This window comes from Gopherus evgoodei, chromosome 18, assembly GCF_007399415.2.
Source record: "Gopherus evgoodei ecotype Sinaloan lineage chromosome 18, rGopEvg1_v1.p, whole genome shotgun sequence".
Lineage (NCBI taxonomy): Eukaryota > Metazoa > Chordata > Testudines > Testudinidae > Gopherus > Gopherus evgoodei.
Genome location: NC_044339.1, coordinates 6,068,843 through 6,096,524, shown reverse-complemented (window position 1 = coordinate 6,096,524; position 27,682 = coordinate 6,068,843). Strand labels below are relative to the sequence as shown.

Genomic DNA, 27,682 nt, shown 5'->3' with positions numbered 1-27,682 from the left:
TGAATCTATGAGAACGTCTTGACATTTTTTAAAAAACTTTTTTCCTTGTTGTTTTTCAAGGCAGGAAATGTGTCAAATCCAGCATTGTTTTGTCAACACGTTGGGGTTTCAGAAAATGGGCATTTTTTAACAACAACAAAAACAATTGTAGAAAAAAATCTCAGCGAGCAATATTTCTGCCTTTGCAGGGGGGTTAATTTAATCTTGTGTTTTCTATTTTTAGGGGAGCTGCAGGGCCAAGTGGTTGAGAAATGGAGTCTAGGAGGTTCTTTTCCCAGTTTTTCCCTGACTGTCGATGGGACCACAGACAAATCGCTCCCCCTTTCTGTGCCTCAGTTCTCCCATCTGTAAAATGGGGGTGCTATCCAGTTTGTAAGGTACTTTGCACTGTTATAGTGCAGTTGATCTTGAAGATCTGGGAATGGTCTTCACTTCCTTACTGCAATGTAGGGCTGCTAGTCTGTGGGCTGCCATCCTCTAACCATAAAATGGAGGTGCAGAGGCTGCAATAGTGCAAGCTCCTCCATGTCGCTCTGCCAGCAGGGCCTAGGAGAAGTGACTAGGAGGGATGCCTCTAGGCACGGAGGAGCACTCCAGGATGGAAAGAGGAATTCCATTCGTCCTTGGCCTCTTTGCTCTCACTGCCAAACACTGAGCGCCAAAGCCGACTTAGATCCGCCATTCTTTGGGGGAGGGTTAGATGGTGGTTTGGTTCAGTTTGCAGGGCCGCCTGGGGGGGGGCAAGAGGGGCAATTTGCCCCAGGCCCCGGGCTCTGCAGGGGCCCCCACGAGTTTTTCGGGGCCCCTGGAGCGGGGTCCTTCACTCGCTCCAGGGGGCCCGGAAAACTCTTGCGGGGCCGGGCCCTGGAGCTTCTTCCGCTCCTGGTCTTTGCCAGCAGGGGGGTCCTTCCGCTCCAGGACCAGTGAATTACCAGTGAATAACCACCAAAGTGGGACCTGCCGCTGAAGTGCAACCCAGTCTTTGGCGGTAATTCGGCGGCGGGGGGGCCCTTCCGTTCCAGGACGCACTGCCGAAGTGCCCCGAAGACCCGCGGCGGGGACCCCCCTGCCGCTGAACAGGGCCAGCTCTAGACATTTTGCCACGCAGGGGGCGCCCTGCTGCTTGCCAGTCCCGTGGCTCCAGTGGACCTCCCACAGGTGTGCTCCACCGGAGCCGCGGGACCAGCGGACCCTCCGCAGGCACACCTGTGGGAGGTCCACCGGAGCCGCCTGCCGCCGACAGCCCCAGGCCCCTGGAATCCTCTGGGCGGCCTTGTCAGTTTGTCCAGCACCTTGCACAGTGGGGGTCTGGTCTGTGGTGCGGGCTCCTAGGTGCTACCACGATACAACTCATCAGTAAGAGTATATTCGGGTGACAGTCTCTGGGGCAAGGTGCACGCTGCACTGCCAGCCCAGCCCGAGGGTAGCCACTCGCTGTTTCCAGGCCTGAGCTCAGGCTGGACCCAGGCCTCACAGCCGTCTTACCACATCCCTGCTGCGCTACACGCACCGCCTGACTCAGCTCTGCGACATGTCCCGCGTCCACGCTGCAAAGTGACAGGGCTTGGCCCTGAGTCTCAGTGGGACTCAGATGCTCGCCCGCAGCTGGGGCTGGGACGTGAGCCTCAAGGGGCTCCTGGCCTGAGTTGGACCGAGATCTGTGTGGATAGAAGGGGAATTTGGGCCCAAAGCTAGGGTTTACGGCGCAGTGTAGACGTACCTTAATTGACCTGAGCGGGACTGTGGATGAATTATAATGGGGCCTTTACTAGGTGCCTACTAGTCTGCTGAGGCCTGGGCTAAAACCACCAGTGTGGTGTTCCCACTGAAAAGCCGGTGATGGGGAATGACTCCTGACCACAACTGTCCTGGGCTGCGTTGGCACCGATGGGAGAGCTCTGCAGCCCATTCCCAATCCCTTGAGCCTCTGGTGTTAGTATTGCTACTTCTTTCCTTGACCTCACAGCCGCCAGGGTTTGAGGAGTTTACTCCCCCAATTGCAGGATTATTTTTTTAATCTCCATTTATCTTTTCCCTTTAAAGGAAGCAGGGCTGAGAATGCACTGGGTAGAGCATTAGGACCCAGCGATGCAATCATGTTGGAGGTAGGAGCTACTTGTCCCATTTTGGAGCTTTTAGACCAGACAGAAGAGATCAAGGCATTTGGAAAGGACCGAACCGGCACATAGATCCCAAACTGGTAAGAAAATGAGAAGTGGCCAGAGGACCTGTTGGGATAGGCAGAGCAATTCTTACAGGTTTCCTTTGATTTGGGGAGCTGAACACTTCCCAGCTGGCGATGCGACATCTTTGGGGTATACTTGGAGGGACGATGGGAGGTGGGATTTTAGTGTCTAGTTAGCTCAAAGTGAGGAAATGCAGAATTTCTTGGTTGGGGGGTGGGGGGGGAGGAAGGAAAGAAATCCCCTTAACTGCATTTTTTCTTCTTGCCAAAGGTGTTTGTGTTTCTCCAGCCCAAGGTGAAGCTCAGCTCTGGAAAGCAGTTCTCTGGGCTTTAAGCAAAAAGCAATTGTTCTGAGGGACCAAAGTTTGATTGGAAAAAAGAGGGTTGGGGGGGGGATATTTTTAAAATCTAGAACTAGACAATTGTAGAATTACAGATGTTTAGCCAAGAAATAAATCTAAAAATATCCTAACTTTTGAAAGAAGCTCAATTTTTTACCCTCCCTGGAAACTAACTGTACAAAAGATTGTTAATGTCTCCCCCCCCACCCCCAAAAAAGTGTGCGCGGGGCGGGGGAAATTAAGCCCACTTCAGTGAGTTTTACCTTTGGTCAGTAGCCAAAAAAACCTTGAAACCTCTCTCTCTTTGTTCTCTCCCTCTGGCAGCTGGATTGCTGTGTAAAAAGTTGGGGGAGGGGGAAGGCCTTTTGGAAGGTGGGGTTTAACTGAATGAAAGAGGGCGACTGTGTTGTTCTTTCTCCGAGATTGATTGTTCCCAGATGTGCCTTACAAAAACATCTGGTTTCTTGGAGCACAGAGCAGAAAGGAAAGTTCCTCCATAAACTTGAGCAGACTTTCCCACTTCCAGCTCAGTGTGTGCAACTGTGCCTGGGTGCGGGGGTAGATTTAATGGGGTTCTTCCGCTAGGTGAGTTAGAGCCTGTGGGGGAGGAGAGGGGTATTTCTTGGCACCTGTTGACTGGTGATGTTCCATTGATCTGCTCCGAATGAGGCACTGGCATGCATATGGCTAGTGCCCATCTCTTGGGACCCTTCTGCCACTCACTGTTCGTGGGGAGCAGCGGGCATGGCCCAAGGTGCATGGAGCAGCATGCCCCTGGTGAGCTTCCCAAGGGGCCGCAGGAGCTGTCAGCTGAAAGGATGAATTGGGGACTCGAGGCGGGGGCAGAGGGAGCTTAAATGCGGCTTTGTGGACAGTCTGCACTGGGACACTTTCCGGACTAAGTGATTTCAGTAACTTGCCAAGTGGAGACCGGCCCCAGCAGCTCGTGGAGATGAGAGGAAAGGTTGTGACATTAACTAACCAGCGGTGGCCACCGTGACCAGTCTAAAGGCGCAAAGGGCCGTCCTTTGTAATAGCCCTTTGTGTCAGTAAACAGATCGTGCAGCCCAGGGACCAACCATGGAGCAGTATTGTTTATTTTTGGCCAGCAATGCCTTAATGCCCCGTTGTGCCAGGTGGTGGACAGATCCCTGATAAGAAATAGTCCCAGCCCTGAAGAGCTTAGAGTAGAAACAGACAAGACAAAGGGTGGGAGAGGAAACAGGCACAGAGAGGTCAGGTGACTTGCCCAAGGTCACACAGCAGATCAGTGGCAGAGCTGGGAATAGACTCCCCTGGCTCATGCTGCCTCTCCTAGGCAGGTTAGCTCTGAATTTTGACTCCATTCCAGTTCGTTGCCAATCTTGGATGGTAGGGATGAAAGTAGAACTAGCAGAGTTGATCCATGCTCACTGCATGGGGAAGCACATTGAGATAAATGCTGGCTTTTGACATGCGTCTGACGAAGTGGGTATTCTCCCACAAAAGCTCATGCTCCAATACGTTTGTTAGTCTGTAAGGTGCCACAGGACTCTTTGTGGCTTTTGAGGTGTAAGTGAATCTCAAAGAATTGATTGGAAAAAGCTGAACTGAGTGGGCGTTGTCACCCGCTGTTTAAGGATACGAATGTTCAGACGAAAGACGTGATCTCTGCCTGCGCATGCAGCCACCCCCCCGAGACTGATCGATCCCCTGGTCAGCAGTCTTGGCCGAGAGGCTAAGGCCTGAATGGGCCCTGGAGCCTGTACTTCCCTCTCCCTCCTAGCTGTGCTTTACTCGCAGTGTGGCTAGAGGGCTTGGTGTGTGGGGTTGCCATTCTCCCCATCCTCTATGCCCATCACACTCGCGCATGCTAACAACCCAGCAAATTAACGTATTTCAACCCTGTAACTTAAAGAAAAAAATAGAATAACGTGACTTTCGAAGTCTGGCGAATACCAATAACCGGGGCCTGGATCCGATGAGTCAGGGGGCCCCTCCAGGCCTGTGTGAATGGGCCCAGTTCTCCCACCACCTTGTGAGAACTTCGAGTCCAGCAGGGTGGAACAGAAGCACTGCGCAGCTCAGGACCATGCAACCAGGCTTGAAACCCAGGGAGGCAGAAGTCAGAGGTGGGCGTTAGATGCCCCCTCCTGGATCCAGCCGTACGAGCAGTTGGATTCTGGGGTAGAGGAGATACAAGTGCAGCGCTGGACAAGTGCCAGGCTTGAGCCATGGTTAAAAGCAACGATGAGTCCACGTGGTTCTCTTGTCGCGGCAGGTTGGGCTAAAGGATGGGGCTCCGTGAGTCCCAGTGCCCCTCGGGGTGCCAAAGGAAGGGGCGCTGGGTCTATCTGGCAGTGGTGGGGAGCTGGGCAGGGAGCCAGCCCCATTTTCTTTCTGAGCACCCCCAGTTCCAGCAGCCGAATTCCAACGTACCGCGCACGTGGGCTGACAACAGGGTCTTCCTTCTCCTCACCTCACTCGCTGGAAAAGACGGGATTGACCTTTTCCTGTCCCATGTGGACTCTGAATCTGTTCCCCTCTCCTTTATAGCCCCGGCGGGGTGGGAACTGGCTTGGAACCAGACTCATCAAGCTTCAGAGCTCCAGATGCAGCCCGTGGGGGAAGGGGTTTTTTGAAACAGTGACCAGCTCCAGCGGATCCCCGCCTCCTGTGGACATTTCCACCCCCCTTTACCCAAGGCGGTTACCCTTTCCTGTGATGCAGCCCATGTGCCTGTTCTCTGGGCTGCCAGCTCTGGTGTCCATGTCCATGTGCAGAGACGTGCCGCATCCCAGGTGCGGAAGGCTCAGCCCCAGTGTGGTGACTCTGGGCTCTTCAAGTCACAGCGTCCTCATTTGGTTGTAGACATCAACAGGAGACAAAAGCTAAGCTCCAAGATGCTGCAGGACCCGTGCTCCAGCGACAGTGCGGTAGCACTGCTGCATAGCCAGGGCACCGGCATTTTATCCACCGGCGAGTGCTTTTGTGACGTGGTGGTGAAAACCTGCGCAGGTGTCCTTCCCATGGCCGGCACCAGTACCTCTGCCTTTGCTGGAACGTGGGCAGTAATCTTTCCTAGTGTCGATAAGGCCTGAAGGAGCAAGGATTGGCCAACTGAGGGCTTCAAAGCCTAGCACTAAAACCGTGGAGCTGGTCCACCACTGGCTGGAGTGGTGTATTGCCTATTGGGCAGGCTGCTGTCCCGCTGGGCTAGCTGAACCTTCTGTGTGAACCCCATGTTAAGAGGCAAATGAGCCTCATTCACTCTAGTTGCGTATGATCTTGGGCAACTCTTTTCCCTGGACTGTGCCTCAGTTTCCCCATCTGTATAATGGGGACCATTATCCTTGCCTATCTCACAGGGGCCTTTGTAAGAGTTTGGGTCTGTAAAGTGGTGGGGCCGTTTAGACACAAGAGGCAGGAAAAGAGTTAAGTGTTTTATTAGGGATGGGCAAGCTCATTTGGCCTGATTTCAAAGGCACTGGAACATGGTGGGCTTGGAAGTTTCGACTTGGATTTATTGGCTTCATGTGCTGCTCAGTGTCGAGACTGAGACAAGAAAGGGAGAAGGGACAGTGTCATTGGGAGGGGTGAGAACAGAGCCTACAGACCACAGGCAAGTCACCCAGCCGTGCCAGCTGAGCTTTAGGATGATGGGCTTGGCCCTAGCCAACGGCACAGGCTGCCGGGCCTGGAGCTGGGCCAGTGGTTCTCAACCCATTGTGGGCTGCATCCAATACTACCTGTATAGCCCTGAGGCTGTCACGTGAGCCGCAGCTGTGTGCTGGTTGGGCCATGGGTTGAGAAACACCGAGCTAGAGAAATGGTGAATTTAAATTGTGAACGAGGCATGGAAAGTACCCAGGGCTTCCAGAGCAAGACAAAAGGGTTTGCAAAATCTAAGTGGCTTTGTCAACCCCCAAAACCCCAGTGACTAGATGTTGGAGGATTTTATAGGCCTTGTTGTTCATTCACCAGTGATACACAAGTTGCAAAATACCCCTTGACACGAGGAGCATATATGGTCCAGGGGAGGAGCAGTCGAACGCTGTCTGTTTCACCCCAGAGAGGGAGAAATCTTGTAATAAGCTTTCAGCAATGTTGTGCATTTCACTGCCCGCCGCGGGGGCTGCAGGTTAGGATTGTGGAGTGGGGAGACAAAGCGGTGGGAGGGCCTACGGCTGGAATAGCAGGAGGTGCTGGCTATCTGGATTGAGGTGTATTGGCAACGCTGTGGGTGGTGGAGGGCAGGACTGGAGTGCCGGGGGAAGTGGGAAGTTGGATTGAGGTACATGGGCAAACTGGAGGAGGAAAGAGGCAAGAGTGGACCAGCAGGAGGTGCTGGGGCTGGGGGAGGACTGAGGGGCTTCTGCAGCACCTTCCGCCTTTCCACGGTTACCTACAATTAACCATCAGGTGTTTTGTCCCTTAAATGCAATTCTCGAATCTCGTTTCCCAAAACTATCATGGCATTGCTTGTGCTTTGAGGGGATCCTGGCGGGACTCTCCAAAGCAAATTGCTCCTGGGGAGGGACACACAGACCCTTCCAAGGAATCCTTCCCAAATGAGCTCACGTCTCTGCAAACCACTGAAAGCCAAGCACGTGCAAATACCGAAAAACCCAGTGCCCAGACCTTCCTGCCTTGGGGCAATGGTCCCACTCCCAGCCACCCCTTTGCTTAGACTGGGTCTCCCAGCACCCAAAGAGGAACCTGGCTTGCTTGTTGAAAAGTGCTTTTCTGGATCATTGACCTCATTCCTTTTCAAGCTGATTGCATCAAGGGGGCGTTTGGCCCTGGATTAATTGATTTGGAGGCTGGGGAGGGGTGGGGGAGGTGGGGAGAAGAGCCATCAGCATGGGCAGAAATGGTCTCCTTCGATGCTCTGCGCACACAACCAGAGTTCCGCAGCATTTCTTCAAAGGGGGAGAAATACCAGGAAACGTTCCTAAAGAACGAAGCGTGTTATGTCCAGGCCTGTTTAAGGACACTTTGCCCAGAGCATCGAGCAAATATTTCCTTTCCAGTGAAGGATCTTGGGGTTGGGTAAAGTCGGGGGCAGGGAGCATTCCAAGGAAAACAGACATGGTCAGAGGGGGGAGAAAGACAAGAAATTCTCCCCCTGACGCTCAGGAGAGCAAGTCTCTATTCATGCATGGAGAAATCAAAGGACGCTGGAAAAGAGCTGCTGGATGCAGTGGAAGTGGGACTGTCAACCTGTACGCTGGCCCCTTAAATAGGAGGCTTTTGACCACAGTCTGTGCAAATTGCCGGGTTTGGCTGTGTGATCTAACCACACACACACACCCTATGCCAGTGCATCCCCGCTCCCTCGCCGTGTGATTTGCTGTCCCTGTAGCTCCCATTCTGCAAACACCCACGCCGCACTTGACTCATACAGTGGCTACTCCGAGGGGTTACATTAAGCGTGTGGGTAAGTGCATGGGGGAGCCGGGCCTTTGTTTTCAGGGTGGGGTGTTGGGCAGAGGCCCTGTAAGCGTCCGCTGTTGGGGTTTCGCCCTCCCCGGGGCGGCTGGGAGACAGGCCGCCTCACTACACGAGTCCGGTGCATTGGTGACTTAGCCAGGTGGGTCAGGACACAGCCAGGAGCTCAGGTCCTCAGGCAGGGGCTGAGCAAACAGTTCCGTAAAGTAAGCCCAGGTTCCTGGGTCTGAGCGCAGGGGCGAGGGGGAGACTGCCACCCGTGAGTGGGGTGGCGGGGGGGGACGCAGGCCCACCCACTCCTCTGTGTCCCAGCCCGGGGTCCTAACAGCAGCAGGCAGCCTGCTGCTGTGTCAGTGGGGATCCTGGCTGCAACATACTGACATTGGCTCTGGGTGTGCTGCAGCCAGACTAGGGTCGGCTGCCCCCGGGCTACTTCCGTACTCCCGTTGGCCTCTGGGGGGTCCAGGAGCATAGATTCGTCGGGGCAGGGGTTGGGCGGCAGCTCCGGCAGCTCCTCCGGGTAGCGGGCGCGGGGCAGCTCCGGCCAGTCTGTGTGGCCGCTTGGGGTTGCAGGAGCTTCCCAGTCTCGGGCTTCCCTAGGGACATTTGCTCTCTCCGGCGGCTGGCCAGCTTCTGAGCCCTGAGGTTGGTCTTTTATACTTCCTACCCTGTGCCTTGACCTCTGGGGGGCAGGCAGGCTCCTGCGGCTCCGCCCAGTTTGGCATCTGTAAGGGCTCGTCCCTCTCTGGGGCGGCTGGGAGCCAGGCTGCCTCGCTACAGGCCCGCCAAGCACAGGTTAGCGGTGCTGATTACGAAGGAGTTTTGGGAAATAAGCTTCATACGCTGATGCCAGGGATGAGGAGGAAAGCAGCGTTCCACCTTGCACTGGCCCTAACAAGACGCCGGCAGCAGTCCAAGCGCTGGATAAGCCATCGCAACTGAATCATTGCAAGAGAAGCCGGTAAACGTGGGCAAAATACACGGGAAAGGCAAAGGGAGAAAAAAGACGTGTTTTTTTGTTGGCACGTTACCACCCCCTTGTCCCCCCTCTCTTTACAAGCTGCACCAGCAAGTCTTTTGGCTGGTAGCTGTGCAACCTGCAGGGTGTATCGTGTCCGGAAAGAGCTCTGTGTAGCTCAAAAGCTTGTTTTTCACCAGCAGAAGTTGGTCAATAAAAGATGTGACCTCCCTTCACCTTGTCTCTCTAATATCCTGGGACCAACACGGCTACATCATCACTGTGCACAACACTTAAACTGAACCACCGTCTGCTCTCCTCAGTACTGAGGTGTGAGTTCTCCAGCAAAGCCCCTCACCTGGCTTCTGCAAGAAAGAGACAGCGTCCTGCCGTCTGCATGAACCCACTGCCCCAGCAGACGCCAGGGGCACGCTACGCTGCCGGAGTTGCTTTGTCAGGTGACCCATCGCCGCAAGGTCCCTGCCGCTTGTAGCTGTGGAAGATTCCACAGCACCATTTCTGTTTGCTTCTTTATAACCTTTTCAAATGAGTATTTGCAGAGCCGTCTAAAACCAAGAAATTGCATGGGGGCCGCCCATTAATAATACCCAGTAATTATCTAGCACTCTTCATCTGGAGGTCTCAAAGCACTTTACAAAAGAATGAAAGAATCGTTCCTTTTTAACAAATGGGGAAACTGAGGCACAGGCCAGCAAAGTGACTTGCTCAAGGACCCAGGAATGCAACCCAGGTGACTTTTTAAAAATCAAACACACACCCAATTCATGTCATTACATTGATCTGGACTCCAAAGTGAAAGCCACTTAAGCTACGGTGTATTTAATGAATCGGTATGAATTATGCCAGCAATCCTTTCTTTATAGAATCTCATGTCCAAGACTGATTTCTCCAACCTGGGATCCGCTCAGTTAGTAACTAAACAGAAACAAAACTAGTGGTTTCAACTTTCAGAGCCTAGGTCTACAGATTTGGGAGCGGTGGGCTTGCGCTACAATTCTAAAAATAGCCATGTAGACAGTCTGGCTCCAGCTGGTGCTCGGGCTCTGAAGCCTGCAAAGGGGGAGAGGTGTCAGAGCCCCAGCCCAAGCCAAAATGTCTACATGGCCCTGAACCCAAGTCTGTAGACAGAGGCTCTAAGACTCACAGCCACGTGGTTTTTTGCTGTGCAGAGGTATCCTAACACACCTTGGCTTTCAGTTCTCCATGGGCAAAAACCATTCTGTGTCTTTGGTTTCGTGTCCAAATCTGAAGTTGTTTTGGTGTATTTGTTTGTTCTGCAAGGGATTCAGAGCATCCATAGTTGGTCTTGGCTTCTCAGATTTTACTGGAGAGCTCGTTTGTTGTAGGGCTTTGGAGCGGAGCCCGGAGCTGGAGCGCGGAGCAGCTCCGAAGCAGTGGAGCTGCAGGTTTTTGCCTGGAGGTGGAGCGGAGCCGGAGCACAGCTCCAAAGCCCTGGTGGGAAACATTCCCGTCATTGCTAGAACGTTCTGTACAGATATTGTAATACTGGTAGGTAGTTTAACATGCTGCAGTACTGGGGACCCTTCAGGAAATTTTTCAAAAAAACCCCCAACTTTCTGGCAAAAGTGAAATATCCGACTAAGTTATTTCTCTTATATCAGGATTTCTCCATGGGCATTGGGGAATGACCCCATAGCACCCCATAGCACGCACTGTTTAGCCACTGCTTCATGGGAACTTTAGTTTGGTGATCTCATGCCTCCATTTTATTCTATGGGCCAGCTCCCTGGTCAGACTCCATCTCCCATGATACACCACTGTGGCTCTTCTTGTTGAGCCAGCATGGTGTATCATAGCAGATGTAGCCGGAACCTGCCTGTAGAGGAGAATGAGGCCATGAGCTGCCTGAACACCAGCTCCCAGAAGGCACCGCAGCAGCATTCCTGCATCAAATTCTTTTTGCAGTGGGAAGCAGACGCTTTTCACGAAAAAAACATCTTTAATCTATGCCCCAATTTTCCATTAAATAGTTTCCACCAGACCTTGTGCTGCTGCACTCCATCGCACAGCCATGACGTTCCACCCCAGAGGTGGCTGCGTTTCAGTGGGAGGGGAAGAGAATGCTGAAGCATGTAGTCAGTCAAGCACTGCTAATGAACGTGTGAGGACTATGGTTATATAGTTACCATTTTTAAGCAATTCCCTGCATGTTGAGAGAGGAGAACAGGGCGTTAAGATGAACGTTGGGAAGCCAGGGCAGCGATTCAGCACAGTTGCGTGTCAGTGCTGACCATCGCTTGAGGTTTTGGGTTGAGTCAGAGGCCGTCTTTGGAGGCGACCCAAGATGCACCCAGGGGTACTGCTTTGTTCTGCCTTCCTTTGAGGCTGGTGCTACCTGCAGTCACTTCTGACTGCCCTCCACATGGGGTACCATCCGTGATGCCTCCAGCTGCATCCCCTTTGGACGTCTCCTGGCTTCGGATGATCCTGGTGTTAAAAACAGCGAAAAAACAAACAGCTGCATAAAGTCAGGCTAAGCATTCATTGCTAAGCATTGACAACCCTGGTCACATTTTCCCCATGTGATGGGAGGGGGGTTGCTGTTGTCTGGGCTGGCATAGATCAAGCAAAATCACATTATTGCCACTTGTACAACATTTTCCTGAACCAGAATGGCTGAGATGAGATCCTTGCAGATGAATTTGTTCCGCTCCAAGATCAGGTCGCCATCCCACTCCTTGCCTCTCCCGGGGAGGCGGAGGAGGAAGATGGAACGAGGTTGCCTGCGTTGGCTTGGATTGAAAGCCATTAAGAAAGTCGTTGGAAGACTTTCCATTTCACGTGAACTTGGGGAGGGGTGTGTGAAAGGCTGGAAGGAAGGGTGGTTTTGTGGTTAATGCGCTGGACTGGGACTCTGGAGATCTGGGTCCAGTTCCTCCCTATATGACCTTGGTTAAGTCATCTCATCTCTCTGTGCTTCAGCACCTCGTCTCTATAGTGGGGATCATAATTCTCCTACCTTTTCTGGCTTGGATGGAAAGTTCACTGGGGCAAGGACTCGCTCTTGCTGGGTGTATGTACCGCCCTGAGCACAATGGGACTCTGATCTCAGCTGGGGCCTCTTAGGAGTAGCAGGAAGTGAACGGTGCTGGATTGACAGGACTGACAGGATAGAGATCACACGGCAGCAGTACAGGCTTTCTCCAGGTCCCTGCTCTGCCAGCGTGCCTCCATCCATCCCCAGAGGGACCCTCCCGAGGGATCAGGAGAGAATTCAGTCTCCAATGGTCCTTCACCTTGCTGCTGAAGCGGCTGGTAGGAGATGGAGAAGTAAGTGCCTGTCCCCATGGTGGTGGCTTTGTGATATAGACACCAGTCCCGCTAGGAGCTAGACTGAGATCCCCCCCCGAACCCCGTGCTGGGGTGAGGATGAGCTGGTGACTCTGATGCTGCTCACAACGAACCGTATCAGAGATCCCAGATCCTCCTCTCTCCAATCCAGCATCCACAATGGGCTACTGGAGATAATTAGCTTGGTTCCCCCGCAGCGTTGTGACTCAGATAGACAGGAAAGAAGGGGGCTCTCACTCACCTCCCCCCAGCAGGACACACTTGGGGAGATGTTAAGATCCGCAGGCCGCTTGGCTGAGTGTCAGGCAGCTGTTCACCCTGTGTGGATACATTAAGAACAAGGAGAGTACATGCTTATGTCAAGTGACCTTTGGAAAATGAGCCCAGCATGTGTTCTCACTTAGCCGCACTGGGCTTGCCCTCCAGAAACTTCCATTGCCCCAGTGGAAAGAGGCTGCCTGTGTGGATTTTAATTGGGAGCAGCCGGCATTCTGCACTGGGGTTACCAGTGTGCACAGGCTGTTGAGCGCTCCAGGGAGGGTGGCCGATGACATTGCCTGTTTCTTGCTGGAGAAGTCGGGTTCAAATCCAGCCCCGGTCACTTGTGCAAGGAGTTTGGCAGCAGCACTTCTTGGCACGCTTTGGATACAGCATTGCACGGTTCCCTCTGCCTGGCAGCCTCTGTTCTTCAGGCCCTGTGAAGGGGAAGTTAGGGTATTGCAGGCCAGAGCTGAGTGCATTGTTGGATGGGGAGCTTGGGACTGGATTACTATGAGTGTTGCAAAGCAAGAGTGTGGGGCAGTGGCAGAAATATGCCTAGGACCCAAGATGTGGGATTTTGGGTTTTTTGCAAGTCAAGAACAGTCCCTACCAACAGTCCTGGGTAGGGTTACCAACCCTCCCGGTTTCACCGGGAGTCTCCCAGAATCCGGCCCTATCTCCCAGAGGCTAGTGAAGCCAAACCGGGAGATTTTAGGTGGTTAGAAGTCCAGTGGGGCTAAGGCAGGGTCCCTGCCCCTGGCTCCACGCAGCTCCCAGAAGCAGCCAGTATGTCCCTCTGGCTCCTAGTTGTAGGAGCAGCCATGGGGATTCTGTGTGCTGCCCCCACCCCAAGTGCCAGCTCCTCAGCTCCCATTGGCTGGGAGCTACAGGGGCTGTGCCCGCAGGTGGGGGCAGCACACACATCCCCGTGGCTGCCCCCCCACTAGGAACCAGAGGGATATGCTGGCCACTTCCTGGGAGCCACCTGAGGTAAGCGTCACCCAGAGCCCACACGCCTCACCCCCTCCTGCACCCAAACTCCCTCCCAGAGCTTGCACCCCAACCCCAAGCTCAGCCCAGAGCCCCCTCCCACACTGCAAACCCCCCAGCCCAGAGCCCATACCTCCTTCCCCAGCCCGGTGAAAGTGAGTGAGGGTGGGGGAGAGCGAGCGATGGAGGGAGTGGGACAAGGCCTTGGAAAATGTGCGTGGCAAGGATGTTTGCGTTTGTATGATTAGACAGTTGGCAACTTTAGTCCTGGGTTTAACCCCCAAAACCTCTGTCCTTGTTGAAAGGCAGTTTGCCGAGGGTCCCCAGACTGAGCAGGATACGGACCTAGTCCACCCCTCTGTCTCCATCTCTAGAGAGTCAGAAAGGCCAGACCTGAGTGGCGTCCAGCTTTAGCCATTCAAAATGTTGGGAGGGATGAGAAAAGGTGCAGAGGTAGAGCGTGCGTTCATGTGGGGGGAGGATTCCAGACTGCTAGCAGATGGGGCGATACAAATCAGAATTAAAGTACATTGGCTGGTCAGTGATAGGTGCTGTCTGCAGTGTGGTCTCAGAGCAACGAAATGCACCATATTCACCTACATGCCTTCTGAAAAAGAAATGGTGAAATGTCATCAGTTAGCTCTTACGGCGCCCAGGTCATCTGGTCTCTAATGCTTTACAAAGGAAGGTCGGTAACATTAGCCTCACTTTACTGACAGGGAAACTGAGGCATGGGGGTTGTCCAAGGTCGTGCAACACATCAGCATCAGAGCTGGAAACAGAACCTGTCTCTTGGCTCCCAGCCCAGCACCCTAGACATCTATCACCAGGCACTGGGGACGCTCCTGGTAGAACTGTAGTTGGTGCAATTCTATGGGTGCTAGATCTCTCTTGTCGGAGAAGTGCTTTCCGATGAGGCTTTCTGCCATGTGTGCGGAGGACATGCTCTGCTTCCATCAGGAAAGGAAGGAATGCTGCATGTTCCAGTGATCCACCAGCATCAGTGGTGGGGGCTTGGGCCCATTTAGGACAGCCCAGAAGACACCTTTAAAACATAAGCTGGTCTTGGCAAGGACGCACACGGAGAGGCTGCTGATGGATTCCTGGTTGGGAGGGAAGGGATGGTCTTGTGGTTAAGGGTGTGGGGGGAGTCAGGACATATGAGTTCCAGTCTCTACTCTGCCACTGACGTACTGTGGGGCCTTAGTTAAGTCGCTTAAATTCTCCAAGCCTTGGTGTCTCTGTGATGGGAGGATGATCCTCAAAGGGGAGAAGTTCAGGCCTCAATGCTTTGTTCAGTGGCCTTGAGACCCATGGCTGGAAGATGGCACAGAAATGGCAGGTGTTCAAAAGTGCTAATTCTCGACGTTTCTATGCGGGAGAGCTTAGAGCTAGGTGTGCAGGAGCCGTTAATGGGTCTGACCTGGCCAGCCAGCGGCTCACAGTAATTCCATCCCCATTGGCCTGGGAGACGAGTGGTGAAGCATCAGCAAGGGGAGGGTGTAGACTGCCCCTCTGGCATCTCGGCAGGATCCCCAGAAGGCACCTAGGGATTGTCCCTGTAGTGACACAGTTGGGACGAAGTCCAAAGCCTCCTGCTAATCCCTTCTCCCCTCTTCTTTTCCAGACTTCCCAAAGCTCATCCAACTACCTCCTGAGCAGCTTCGCTCCTCCCCGCTGCCCCCCGTGACCATGAGAGCCCTCTGTCTCATCCTGCTGTGTCTGCCAGGTGAGTGCAAGGCATCCCAGCCCTGAGCCGGCCAGCATGGCATGCGTGTACCTGGGGGGAAAGTGACCTGGGTTAGAGATCCACCCACCTGGTCAGTGATGAACCAAACCTGGGGGGCACAGTCCCTCCCCCACAGAGCCTCTGAGCTAAGCAGAAGAATGACATCGTTCAGGGGTACGATGCACTGACCGACCAGCTCTCCCAATGCAGCAGAGTTTTCATCTCCTGAAGCTCGGACTCGGACGCCTCTCCCGGCTTGGCAGACATTGCTCGGCCTCCCGGAAGAGGGGCGTGGAGGGGGAGGAGTGTTCCAAAGCGATTCGAAGGGGAGAGGGAGTTTGAACTCTTTCGGGGAATGTGGCAGAAAGCTAAGCGCAGGGGGAGGGTCCAGAGGAAGGGGCTAGATCATATCCATCCACGGGGCTTCAGGAGTGAATAGAAGGGAAAAAAAGGAACCGAGGACAGGACAGCCTAGTGGCTACAATGGTGGATTGGCCTTAACAGGTCTCGGTTCAATTCCCTGTCTGTCACAGATTCCCTGTTCGTCCCTTAGACTCTCTGGGCCTCAGTTTCCCTACCTGTGAAACGTGACGACAGCCCTTCCCTACTCTCCGGCAGTGCTGTGGGGGCTGACCGCTGCTTTGAGATCTGGGGACACTAGGTCCAATGGAACAGCAGATCATTGCATCGTTAATGACATTTTATTCCTCCTGTTGGCGTGCGGGGAAAGGGAGGGCACCGGGGAGATGGCATCACTGTTGATTGATTGGTGGTTTAGGTGGGCAGTTAACGAGGCTGTAGGATGGCCGTCCCCTGAGCCGGGCAGGAGGACGGTGGCAGCTCTGTGAGGTTAGAAAGCATGGCTCCAGCCTGGGCGGCGAAGAGGCTGCTGGTCCTAGCTAGGGTTTCCAACTTTCTATTTGCAGAAAACCAAACACCTTTGCCCCACTGCTTCCCCCAAGGCCCCGCCCCTGCTCACTCCTTCCCCCCTCCCTCCATCACTCACTCTCCCCCAGTCTCGCTCACTCATATTCATTTTCACCAGGCTGGGACTGGGGGTTGGGGTGCAAGAGAGGGCTCTGGGCTGGGGCGAAGGGGGCTCTGGGCTGGGATGGAGGGGTTTGCAGTGCAGGAGGGGGCTCCAGGCTGGGGCCAAGGGGTTGGGGTGCAGGAGGGGGCTCTGGGCTGGGGCCGAGGGGTTGGGGTGTCAGAGGGGGCACGGGGTGTGGGCTCCAGGAGAGGGTTTGGGGTGCAGGCTCCGTGGCACTTACCTCAGGCGGCTCCTGGAAGCGGTGACATGTCCCTCTGCCTCCTAAGTGACAGAGGGCTCTGCACCCCTGCCCGCAGGTGCCACCTCTGCAGCTCCCATTGGTCATGGTTCCCGGCCAATGGGAACTGCAGAGCCAGTGCTTGCACAGAGCCCCCATGGCCCCCATGCACCTAGGAGCCAGAGGGACATGCTGGCAGCTTCTCGGGAGCCAGGCAGGGAGCTGCCTGTCCCGCTGCAGGCGGCCAACTGGCCTTTTAATGGCCCCATCAGTGGTGCTGACCGGAGCCGCCAGGGTCCCTTTCGACCAGGTATTCCGGTTGAAAACCAGACGCCTGGCAGCCCTAGTCCTAGTCCCTCCAAGGTTTAGCGTGAACGAAGACAGTGGTACAAGAGGGGAATCCTGCGTTCTGCACAAGCAGCCGTTCAAAGTGGAGGGGGACGGAGGCGGGAAGGAAAAGGGTGTTGAGGATCCAGCAGAATTAGTTAGAAGCTCCCAGTGCTGGCAAAGGCCCTGATGAAAAGAAGCAGAGTCACCAGGGAGGCTGGAGAACTTCAAGTAAAACTGCTCTGCGCAGAGGGTAACCAACGTGGAAAACGTTACCGGGCGGGGCCGAGAGAGACCAGAGCTGGCGAGCAGGCCTGCAGCAGGTGGCATAAGAACCATGCAGCAGCCTGGCGCTCAGCCCAACTCCAACTCCAGGCGCTTCCCTGAGATTTTCATCTGGCTGCCCACTGCCAGGCCATGCCCAGCTGGTGCCCCTGAGGCCAGGGCCGACTAGCCCAGGCAGAGGCAGCGCTGGTGGGGAGAAGGAGGCAGCCTGGCTGCCTGACGGCTACTATCTGGGAGGGAGACAGTGGATTGGGGCTCTCTCAGGGCTGCTGAGGGTGTGTGTGTGTGTGTGTGTGTGTGTGTGTGTGCGTGTGTGTGTAGGGGGGGATCGAACTCACAGACACTTGGATGTTGGCTTGTGGGGGCAGCTTTTTTGTGCTGTATCTGCCCATTAGTCATGGGACAAGCAGTGGGAGCAGTGTGTCGGGGGGAGGCAGTTCTGAAAGGATCAAATACTTTGATCACTCAATAAACGACAATGATTTCTCTCTCTGTGTTCTCAGCAGTGCTCCTGGCCCAGGGACAGTACGATCTCGAAGGACCTCCTTATCTTGACCAGCTGCAGTATTCCCAGTACGACCCTCAGTTAGGTGAGTGGTCCTGGTGGCTTCACGTATATAATCTCTCCCCGCTCCATCCCTCCACACTCTCGCCGGCTCTTTGTGTCTCGGTGAGATGGCTTCACCGCCTAACAGATCTTGCCACCTGGGAGGGTTTTGTCCTGATGTTCAGTCTGAATGACCCCTTTTTGAATTTCATTCCAGTTTGTCTCACGCCAACCCTTTCCTCTCCTTCCATAATATTTACACCTTTCAGGTCCTTAGAGAGAGCTCCTCCCAACCCTGGTCCAATGCCTGTCCGCAGATGTCACTCCATTAAACTTCCCTCTAAACTAGTCCCTAGTAATGTCTGATGCGTTTCACTGAACTCTTCTGATTTATAGGATCGTAGGAATGGAAGGGACCTCCCTGGGTCATCTCAGTGCAGGCGACTGGACTGGGCAGGATTTGTCACCATCTCCCTGGTAACAAGGTGCCCAGAGACAAACAGAAGCACCTCTGATTCTATGTTCCAGGATGCTGTTTTCTTTAAACTTTAAACTGTATTAAATGTTTCTCACTGTCGCATCGCCCAACAAACTCACAATTGATATGCTGCCCACGATCACCCCTAGCTGACGGAGAAGGTTGGACAATTTAGGGTCCTCCCAAGTAAAATAATCTGCCTTTTCCCATCTGGCAAAGCTCATTTATTCCATTAACAGATGCTTGGCTAACTCAGGTTTCTACTTCCCTTGTTCAGAGTAGCTCACGAGACTTCGGGGAAATGATTATTGCAATATAGCAACTGAACTCTGCCTGGCTGCTTCCAAGAAATGTATTCACTGCCCATGAATCTTGATCAGTCTAAGATTTGTTAAAAGTTTATATATGTTGTCTCCCAGTTCTGCGACTGTCGCTGAATTAAACAGAACATGCTTTATAGCCCAATGCACTTTACAACACGCTGGTGTTAGTGGTACATTGAAAGCCCAGGCAAAGGCAGCAGCTGTTATGCCTTCAGTGACTGCTCTCTCTCAGCCAGGGTCTTTCAGACGTTACTGCAAGAGAGTGTTGTCCAGGCTGATGGGACTATCATTTAGTCTGATCTGAAAAAAAATAATTATTGGGATTTTACATTCCCCCTGGAGAGTCGCTGGAAATGGGCAGAAGAGACTAATGGCCAAGATTTTAAAAAATGACTAGTGATTTAGGGGAGGGGGCCCAGCTTGAAACATCTTTCAGAAAGTGCTGGACACCTGACCTCTGAAAACTAGGCCTCTGTATGGTGTCTTGATCATTCTGCTAGTCGCTTTAGAAAATTTTGACCTACTATCTCCTCTCTTAAACCATACTGTGGGGGGGGAGTTTATGCCCTGATTTTTTCCCTGAGATGCTGATCACTTCTCTCTCCTGTTGACTTGGGTGATCAGCAACTCAGAGCAGACTTGTAAACCCTAGGGTGGATTGCCTGTACAATGCAACCACCTGGGATTCCGTTGTCCTTGGGATCAGGAAATCGGTCAGTATCCCAGGCGAGATGCGGCCACCGCTGAGCTGACGGGGTGAGACAGGTTTTGTGCAGAACAAGAGCAGTTTGTTTCCTTCTTCCACACGCTGTGGTGGTCTTTGCTGTTCCTAAAGTGAGACCTTTCTCTGTGCTTTGTGTTATTTTTTCTTTTTTTTTAGACAATCAAGATTACTATGACTATCAAGGTAAGCGCTTTCTCTGTGGATCCCTCATCTGCTTTTCTGAACTGCCCCGTTTGCTGCAGCTGGCCGGCGCTAGCTGGAGTGGCCGCAAGGCTGCATGATTGTGCTTTGCTGGGAACAGGAATTCTGCCGGTCCCAGCCTGGCTTCCCTTCTGCCGTGATCTTGCAGGGAAGGTCTAGGCCTGCAGGGTTTATGATGCAGTGTTGCCTCAGTTACTATGTGGCATTGACACGTCACTGGGGGATTAAGGAGGAAACGGAGGAGGATCCAAACTGCAAAACGAGGCTCCCAGCGAAAATGACCAATGAAACAAGGCTCCTGGGGAGGGAGAGTGCTGGGGTCTCTGGCCCTGTTTGGCGGGGGCGGGGGGTGGTGTGCCCGATTAGTCTGAGCTGAACATGCTTGTTCTCCGTTGCAGATGTCACCCAGAGCTCTCCCGAAGAGCAGTTCCAGTACCAGTCCCAGCAACAGACCCAGCAGGAGATCATCCCAGCGCCAACCCCAGGTGCGGTGTGGAGCTGGTGCAGTCCTACTGTAGCCAGTATGTCCACTGCTGTCCACTAGCCAAGGAGCTGACGAAATGTGGAACAGAGGATAAACAGTGTCCTGTGTGGGTAGCACCTATCCCAGAGAGGGAGGATGGCCTAGTGGTTAGTGCACTGGCCTGGAACGTGCCAGACCTGTGTGCTCTGCCACAGTCTACCTGTGTGACCCTGGGCAAGTCCCTTGGTTTCTCAGGGCCTCGGTTCCCTATCTGCGCAAGGGGGATAATGACCTGCCCTGCCTTGGTGGGGCGTGGTGAGGATCAATACATCCAAGTTGGTGAAGCGCTCAGACGCTGGAACAACAGGGGCCCTGTATGTACCTTAGATAGCCAGGAGCATGAGTTGTACCAGTTTGCAGCCCATTCCCAGCCTGGTGCTGTTTTCTCAACTCCACCTATTGTCTTTCCCCTCCAGATTTTCCCGAGACCGAACCCACAGAACCTGGACCTCTTGGTAAGACCCGCAGCCCATTGTTCTCTGAATCGTAGGGTGACTCCGGGAACTGCAGCTGCCTGAAGTCAGCATTAAGCAGGAGGAAGGACCCGCAGGAGGCACGGCTGGAAAGTTTAAAGGAGGTGGAAAAAGCTGCTCACTCGAGCTCTGAGAGTGGAGCCAGGGCACTGGTTTTCCCCCTCCACCCTGAGCACGCAGGCAGGACAACCTGGGGTGGAATGTGAAGGAGACACCACAGCTGGGAGGCGAGGCTGTAGGCTCTCTCCAGCTGGCAGGGGCTGCCTGGTGGATTTCTAGTTTTGATGACGTTTCACTTACAGGAAAAGCTTTAAATTGAGCAGAGGGTTAATGAGGCCATCCTGGTACCTGCTAATCCTTCAGATCACCATTGCTTGATTGCGAGCATATCGTCTGAGGTCTGCCCGCAGAGTAAGAAACCCCTATCTCCTCCCACACATCAGCCAATCTGCCTTTGATCAGGGAGTCTGAGAGAGAACCTGCCATTAACAAGCAGGGTAGTAGGTGGGACAGAGCATTCTCTCCTTGGACCAGATCCTGCAGCCTTCCCTTCTGGGAGCAGCCCTGCTGAATCCAGCGGCGCTTCTCCCAGAATTGCAGGATCGGGCCCTTCCAGCTGATGCACTTGATGACACTTGTTTTTGTTTTTTTTAACTGATGTCGGAGAGTAGCTTAAATACCCTGCGCTGCACACCCCTCCTCCATGGGGAAAGAATGTTCAAACCCCCGAGAAAGCACAAAGTCTCCCTTGATTCCCCCCGTGTGGATAGATTTCCAAGCCATGGTGCCCGGTGGAGCCCTGGAGGCTATGAATGAACCTTTTACATTTAGCAGCATTTCTCTGGCTTTCACTTTATTTGTTCCCTAATCCTGCTTTCTCCCTCTCCCCATCACGCTCAGCTTCGGGAGCAGTGGGGCTGATCTCCCCCACCTTCTCCCTAAACTCTGCCTGCGATGCCATCTGCCGTCCCTGCCCCAGAGTTAGACACAAACCAGCGAAGTTTGCAAAGCCCCATGGAGTTTCCTTCTCTTGCAGGTTCTAGCCGGCTGCGAGCTGGTTACTGCTCTGTCTTGGGGTTAGGAATCGGATCTGTATGCGTAAGGGGAACAGTCAGCGGCAAAGCTAATGAGGGTGGGGAGCAACAGCCCCCCCCCCAGTGGCCTCTAGGTGCACTTTTGGGGACCCTGCAGTCACCGAGCCGTGGCCACTCCTGTCCTGCCAGGCTGCACCCAGTTCCTCACTCGGGGGATTGTACATGGTGCCCGGGGTTCCATGGCACTGTGACCCCATGAACCACTTTGCAATGCCACTCACTCCAATTGGCACGGCCACCCTGTCCATCATGACACCCGTATGGCGCTGCAACCCCAGGAGCCAGCTTGTAAAGCCTGGCATGGGGAGCCGGGCCCAGGACAGTCACCCACGCTGCTGGGTGAGTGTGGGGAAGGCTCGCTCTGCGGCCCGCCACCAGTGACTCATCACTCGGGTTGCCCCCATCTGGCTCTGCCACTGGGAGCATTGAGCTGCTGGGGATGGACACGTTACTGAGAGCAGTCGGGGTTAGAAGTCGGCCGTCTCCCGGTGGCATGTTGTGGGGCTGCTGCATGTGCAGCTGGCTAACCGACCGGCGTTGCAGGGTGGGGGTGGAGGGACAGCGCAGGCCAGCACTAGCAATCCTGCCAAGCCTGCAGAGACCGGGGTGCTCTGCTCGGCTCCAAGCTAAACACAGATCGGCTGCTTGCAGCACAACACTCCCACGCTGGCACAGTGTCATGAAATCACATTTTTCCTGCTTCCTCTCCCCCTCCTCCTTCCAAAGGGAAAATCGAGATCACCTTCCAGATTGGACCTACTGTCGGCGCTTGCCAGCAGGCTGAACTAAAGGAGGCGGAGAACTCCCGAGCCCTGCCTAGGGAGGCCAGCTTTCCAGGAACTGCTGGATGGCCCTGCCGCAGGCTGCTGGCAGCACCCGAGGTGTTAGCCGCCTGGCTCCTGCCAAGTGCTGACTACCCCTCCAGCCCCTGTCATTCAGGGCCCTTGCAAGATGGGGCTTTTAGTTTGTCCATTCTTCACAGCAGGGACTTTATTGGTGAAGCCCCACCCATGTGAGCAGCCCTGTATCAGCACCTGCCCTCTCACCATTGAGATACTAGCTGTGGGCACACCCCTCCCCCCGGGGCACTTTGCCATGCCAGTAGCAGGGTTTGCAAGCTAAGCAAGGCTCCGGCGTTCACGCAGTTGAGGGGCAGTCCCCTCTCACGGCTGGGTCACTGCCCCAGCATTCTGCAGGGGGCGCTGTTGTGCTTTGGAGGTGTCCTCTAAGCTGAGGTTCTGACCACTGTGCTCATTAAAGAACTTGCCACGTGAGGAAAGGCGTTAACTCAGCTGGCCAGCTCCAGTAACTAAATTCTCCTTCCCTGAAGTCCTTTCCCCCCCCCCCAAATCCAGCTTTCATGGGAGATAAAGTTCTTCACTTTCTGCCCTAAGCTGTGGAGCTATTTAAACAGTTGTGCTGCTCCACCTTAGAAGTGGCTGCATTTCACTGCTCCTTAAAGCAATTCCCGGGCACGTGGGTACAGTCGTTTGGGATCCAACGGGATGAAAAGTGCAATAGAGAGAGGACATTCCTACTCCATCTCCACTCTGCTTGTGGGGCACTTCATTAACTCGGGGAACCAGGAGGTCCGAGTCAGCGCTGGCGTGGGCCTGGCGTGGCACTCCCACTGAGATGGTGACTGGGCCCACGGAAGATCCTCCCCCTGCCCCCAGCCGTCCGCTGCCCCAGACTGGCCAGAACTCCAGTTGGCCTCATTCTGCAGAACCAGCAGCCGGTGCAGAAGAAACAGGAGAGGCTGCTTTTCAGGAAGGGGTTAAGGGACCCCAAAGGCTCTTAAATGAAATTATGGGTCCCTGTTAAACATTCATCGCTACTTCTCAGCTTCCCCCCAAGCCATGCACGGCCCATTCGCACCAATGCCAGAGCAACAGCAGCTGCACTAGAGTTTGGCTGATGTCCGCGGCCAGTTTACCGTGCCCGTGCTCCGTCCCCAGTGCATGTGTTCTCTCGTTGGGCAGATTGCCGGGAGGAGCAGTATCCCTGCACTAGGCTCTACTCGGTCCACAAGCCCTGCAAGCAGTGCCTGAACGAGATCTGCTTCTACAGGTAAGCGGCGGGCAGGGCTGCACCCGCACGGCCTGGGTGGAGGGCCAGGCCCGTTTTTTTCCATAGGCCGGCCCAGAAGCAGCCCCCAAGCTGACCCAGTTTTGCATTTAAAACAAAAAGTTCTGTCCGTGTTTGGGGCTGCCCCTGTGCACCGAGTGAATGTGACCTACGCGTGGGCAGTGGCTTGTGACACTTGTCATCACTAGCCAATGAACCGGAGCTTATCGCTTGAGTGGCCCTATTCACGCACCCCGTGTCCCCATACATGCGTGCGTGGAGGGGGGGGCAGATCTTGAGTGAGCCTCCCCTGACAGCCATGAGCTAGTAGGGACATAGCTAACGCCACGAGGTAACCGAGCGCCGGTAGTGCTCCAACACCTTCGCACGGGGCCCCCAGAGCCCTGGCCCTGTGGCTTGTGTTAGAGGGGAGGGGAGTTCTGCCCCATGTCGCTGCTGAGTCAGCTGCTGGCAGCAGCAACACCTCTGCACATGTGATTAAAAAGAGTCCTTGGCTGTGGTAGTTCATTCCCCCCAACAACGTGCCCAATTTGACAGTGAAAATACAGGTCACTTTGGCACAAGCACGGACAGGGCACAAAGAGGCCTTCCCCCATTCACCACGTCCAGGGCTCCATCCACCAGGGGGTCTCAGGCCTTGCGTTCTGGTCTCCCTTTCAGCCTTCGCCGGGTGTACGTTATTAACAAGGAGATCTGTGTCCGTACTGTGTGCGCCCACGAAGAGCTGCTCCGAGGTAAGGAAGTGACGTGCTGGGCGCCCCCGGGGCTGAGCTGCATGGCCTGGTCTCTGGAGGACCCTGAGAGGGGACATTGCAGAGGGAGGCTGGCTGAATGGCAGCTCTCCAAAAAGAGGGGGGGAGACTTGGATCACACCCAGTGGGGACCCTACACTTGGGCAGTGGGAACGAATCACTCCAGAGGAGGGGCTGATGGGGCAGGGAGAGGGGAACAGGGATAAAAACAGATCTTCAGCTGTAGAAACTTTCTGGAGTTCTGGTTTTCAGTTTTGACACAACCCTGAAACTTGGTGCTCCGTTCCCCCGACCTCTGCCCTGTTCCTTCATGGTTCTTCGCCTCCCCTCCACAGCTGACCTGTGTCGCGACAAGTTCTCCAAATGCGGCGTGCTGGCAACCAGTGGCCTCTGCCAGACTATGGCTACCTCCTGCGCCAGAAGCTGTGGCGGCTGCTAAGGCTGGACGGCGGATGCCACAGCAGACGCACAGGCCACCATTCTGCTGTCTCCAGGCCAGGCCAAGCCGACCCAGAGGAACGTTCTCTCCCCGGAGCTACCTTCCGTCTGCCCCGGTAGAATAACATTGTCATTGTGCTCATGAAATCAATGGTGCTAAGGAAACATGGTGCATGAAACAGCATAGAAGTCCATTTTGTGCACATAATATAGGGATTTTTATGGGGTTTTTTTTTTATTACTTTTTATTGTATTGGAAGAGTTACCGGCAGGGGCTGGGCTGAGCCAGTGCAGTCTGATTGGACTCAGCTGGCGCAGGCCAGCCCAGCCGGGCTGCTGGCTCCATTTATATGTAGAGAACAAGAGTAAGGAGTTGTCTGAATTTCTGGTCTCTCCCCCCACTTCCTCCCACCCACCCTTTTGGTGCTTTCTTAGACCGTTGCCCTTGTTTCGCCTTCCTCCTCATCCTCCTCCAACTTTCCAGTGGATTTGGTGGATGCTGCTTAATTCCTTCATTTGGACCAGGGTGCAGTTCGAAGCTCGTGCTGGCCCAAGGGTCTATTTTTGGGGGCCCATCTGGCCCCCAAGTTGTGCCAGGCTTGTTCAACTCTGTAGCTTGCCACAATGCTGCAGGAGTTGGACTCTACCTGCTGCGCCCCCCCACCCCACTCTGCCTCATGCCCCAGTCTCCTTGTGAACGCGCCAAGGGGCTCGATGGCAGCTCGGCATATGCCCCAATTCGCCTCTGCTCAATTAGGAGAGCACCGCTTGTTACCTGCCCCACTGCGACTGCAGTGAGGGAACCAGCGCCTCGGCTGAAGATGTCTGAGCTGAGTATGTCGTTCTGTACCAGAGGCAGCCCGGGGCGTATTTTAGCAGCTGGCAGTTTCATCTTTGGGTACTGCTGCAGAGATGGGAGAAGCCCGTTCTCAGTGCGGGACCTGGGATCCCACTGGGGAGATGACAGGCAAGAGAGGTCAGCTGCCAGCGCAAATAACTTCCGCCCACTGCAGCCAACCTTCAGAAACTCAGGCCCTGAAGCACCAGCTGAGCTGGGATGATGCTGGTGCCTGCTCCCTCCTGGTCCAGGCCATTCCTTCCTTGGAAAGAGAATGCCTCTTTTGAGGTAGATGCTGCACAGGTGGGTGGGTGGAGGCCATCTCCCTCGTGCTTTGCCAAAGTCAGCCCTTTTCAGTGGCGGAGTTTAACCTTTTCCCTGAGTTCTTGCTCCATCTCTCTGCTTCCTCGGACGGGTGCTAGCTCACCCATGCCACTCCCGGCCACGTCTGACCACCTGCAGGGGAGCTTTGCGGTCTGCTGAAAAATCATTGGCCGTCTCTGCATCACCAAGCCAGGCATCTGTCACTCTTGCAGCTCCATACCTGACCCAACTGAGGGTGCCCTCACCTCCTGCCCTTCGAGCCAGGTATTTAGAGTTACCGGGCTCAGCATTTCTGTGTGTAAATGATTTAGGAACCTAAATCCCATTGACAGTCAAAGAGATTTAGGCTCCTAAATAGCAATGCTGAGTGCAGCAACTGCTAAATAGCTTGTTAAAAAAACTGGGCCACTGATGGAGATGTCACCCTGACTGCATGCAGTGACCTTTCCAGTACCCCTGGCTCCCAGGGCTTAGCGCGGCCCCAAAGCGCTGCATTCCCCTCGGCTGGTCTGGTTCGCTTGCATTCGCTGTAGCTTTGTACGGATAATTTCTTCTTTTTTTTTGTACAAAACAAATGTTTAAAATAAATAAACACCCCGAAAAGGTCACGTCTGGTCCAACTGAGCCTTGTGGCTTGAGCTGGGCGAGGAACAGCCAGGGCTGGGCAGTGGCTTGGGCAGCGTAGCAGCAATGTGGAGCAGTCGTCCCACCACCTGCTCTGCTTTGCACTATGCCACTGCAGCTTCCGCAAAATCCCCCCAGCACAGAGCATCCTGTGAACGTTGTCCCAGCGCCAAATGCCGGAGTCCTGGTCAGGCGAAGGGATTAGTTTAGTGCTTTCTGCTGCAGCTCCCCCTTTCCTCTTCCAGCCTTTCAGTTTAACTCCAGTAGAACCTCAGAGATACGAACCCCAGAGTTACAGATGGGCTGGTCAACCGGATCCCAATCAGGCAGCAGCAGGGACAAAAAAAAACAAACCAATCTTGTGCCTGTGCACCTCAAAGGTAGGTGCATCTGGGCTGCCTGTCCCAACCCCTTCACCCCTACGCACAAGGCAGCCACTAACAGCAAGACCCCGGGACTGCCAGCCCAAGGCAGCTGGAGACAGAGCAGGAGCAATGCTAGGGTCTAGGCCACTTTCACACACCCCTTCCCTGGCTGGGAAGGGCTCAGCTGCTAGAGCTGGAGCCTGAACTCTGCTTTGGTTTGAGTTATGAACAGTTCAGAGTCATGGAAAACCTCCGTTTGGAGGTTCTACCGTATGCTTCAATCCCTTGGCGGCCAAGCAGGAGCTGTGGTTAAGCAGCAGTAGCTTATCCCTGGGCTCAGCCCACCCTCCCTCGCCAGCCTAGAGACCCTTACACTGTACTGAGATAGCGCTGGAGGAAGCATTAGCTTCAAGCTCTTTGCCTCTAGCTTTCCCCAGCAGCAGCAGGAGGATATATGTCTACATGGGAACATGCTGAAAATTGAAGTGGAGCAGCAGGCTCGACTAGCTACCCACATATAGTCCCAGCTCGACTGTACTCAGGGCAGCTATCCCATCCCACCCCTGTGGGTACACTGCTAGTTTTACCATGCTGGCTTGATCAGAGCTAGTGCCGGTATGTTTCGTGGAACCAGATATTCAAGCTCCACATGGTGACATAAAGTGACCATCCTTGTCAGTTTCACAGGTAGCCTGAGGGGATCTGTATGACAGCAGTGGAACTAGGTATTCCAACACAAATTAAGTGAGGAGGTCCTTCCTGGCTTTGATTCATGTTCATAAA

At 54.3% G+C, this 27,682-nt stretch overlaps 1 protein-coding gene across 1 annotated transcript; it reads left to right on the top strand.

The window, feature by feature from the left end:
* The first annotated feature begins 173 nt into the window (after window positions 1-173).
* MFAP2 (microfibril associated protein 2) lies at window positions 174-26,503 on the top strand. The gene is made up of 10 exons (XM_030537659.1): window positions 174-377; window positions 2,044-2,200; window positions 15,126-15,227; window positions 17,611-17,697; window positions 19,336-19,362; window positions 19,779-19,865; window positions 20,320-20,358; window positions 23,453-23,540; window positions 24,219-24,292; window positions 24,646-26,503. Exons 3-10 carry the CDS (start codon window positions 15,191-15,193, stop codon window positions 24,747-24,749), a joined length of 543 nt encoding a protein of 180 aa, XP_030393519.1. The 5' UTR covers window positions 174-377; window positions 2,044-2,200; window positions 15,126-15,190; the 3' UTR covers window positions 24,750-26,503.
* Window positions 26,504-27,682: the final 1,179 nt, after the last annotated feature.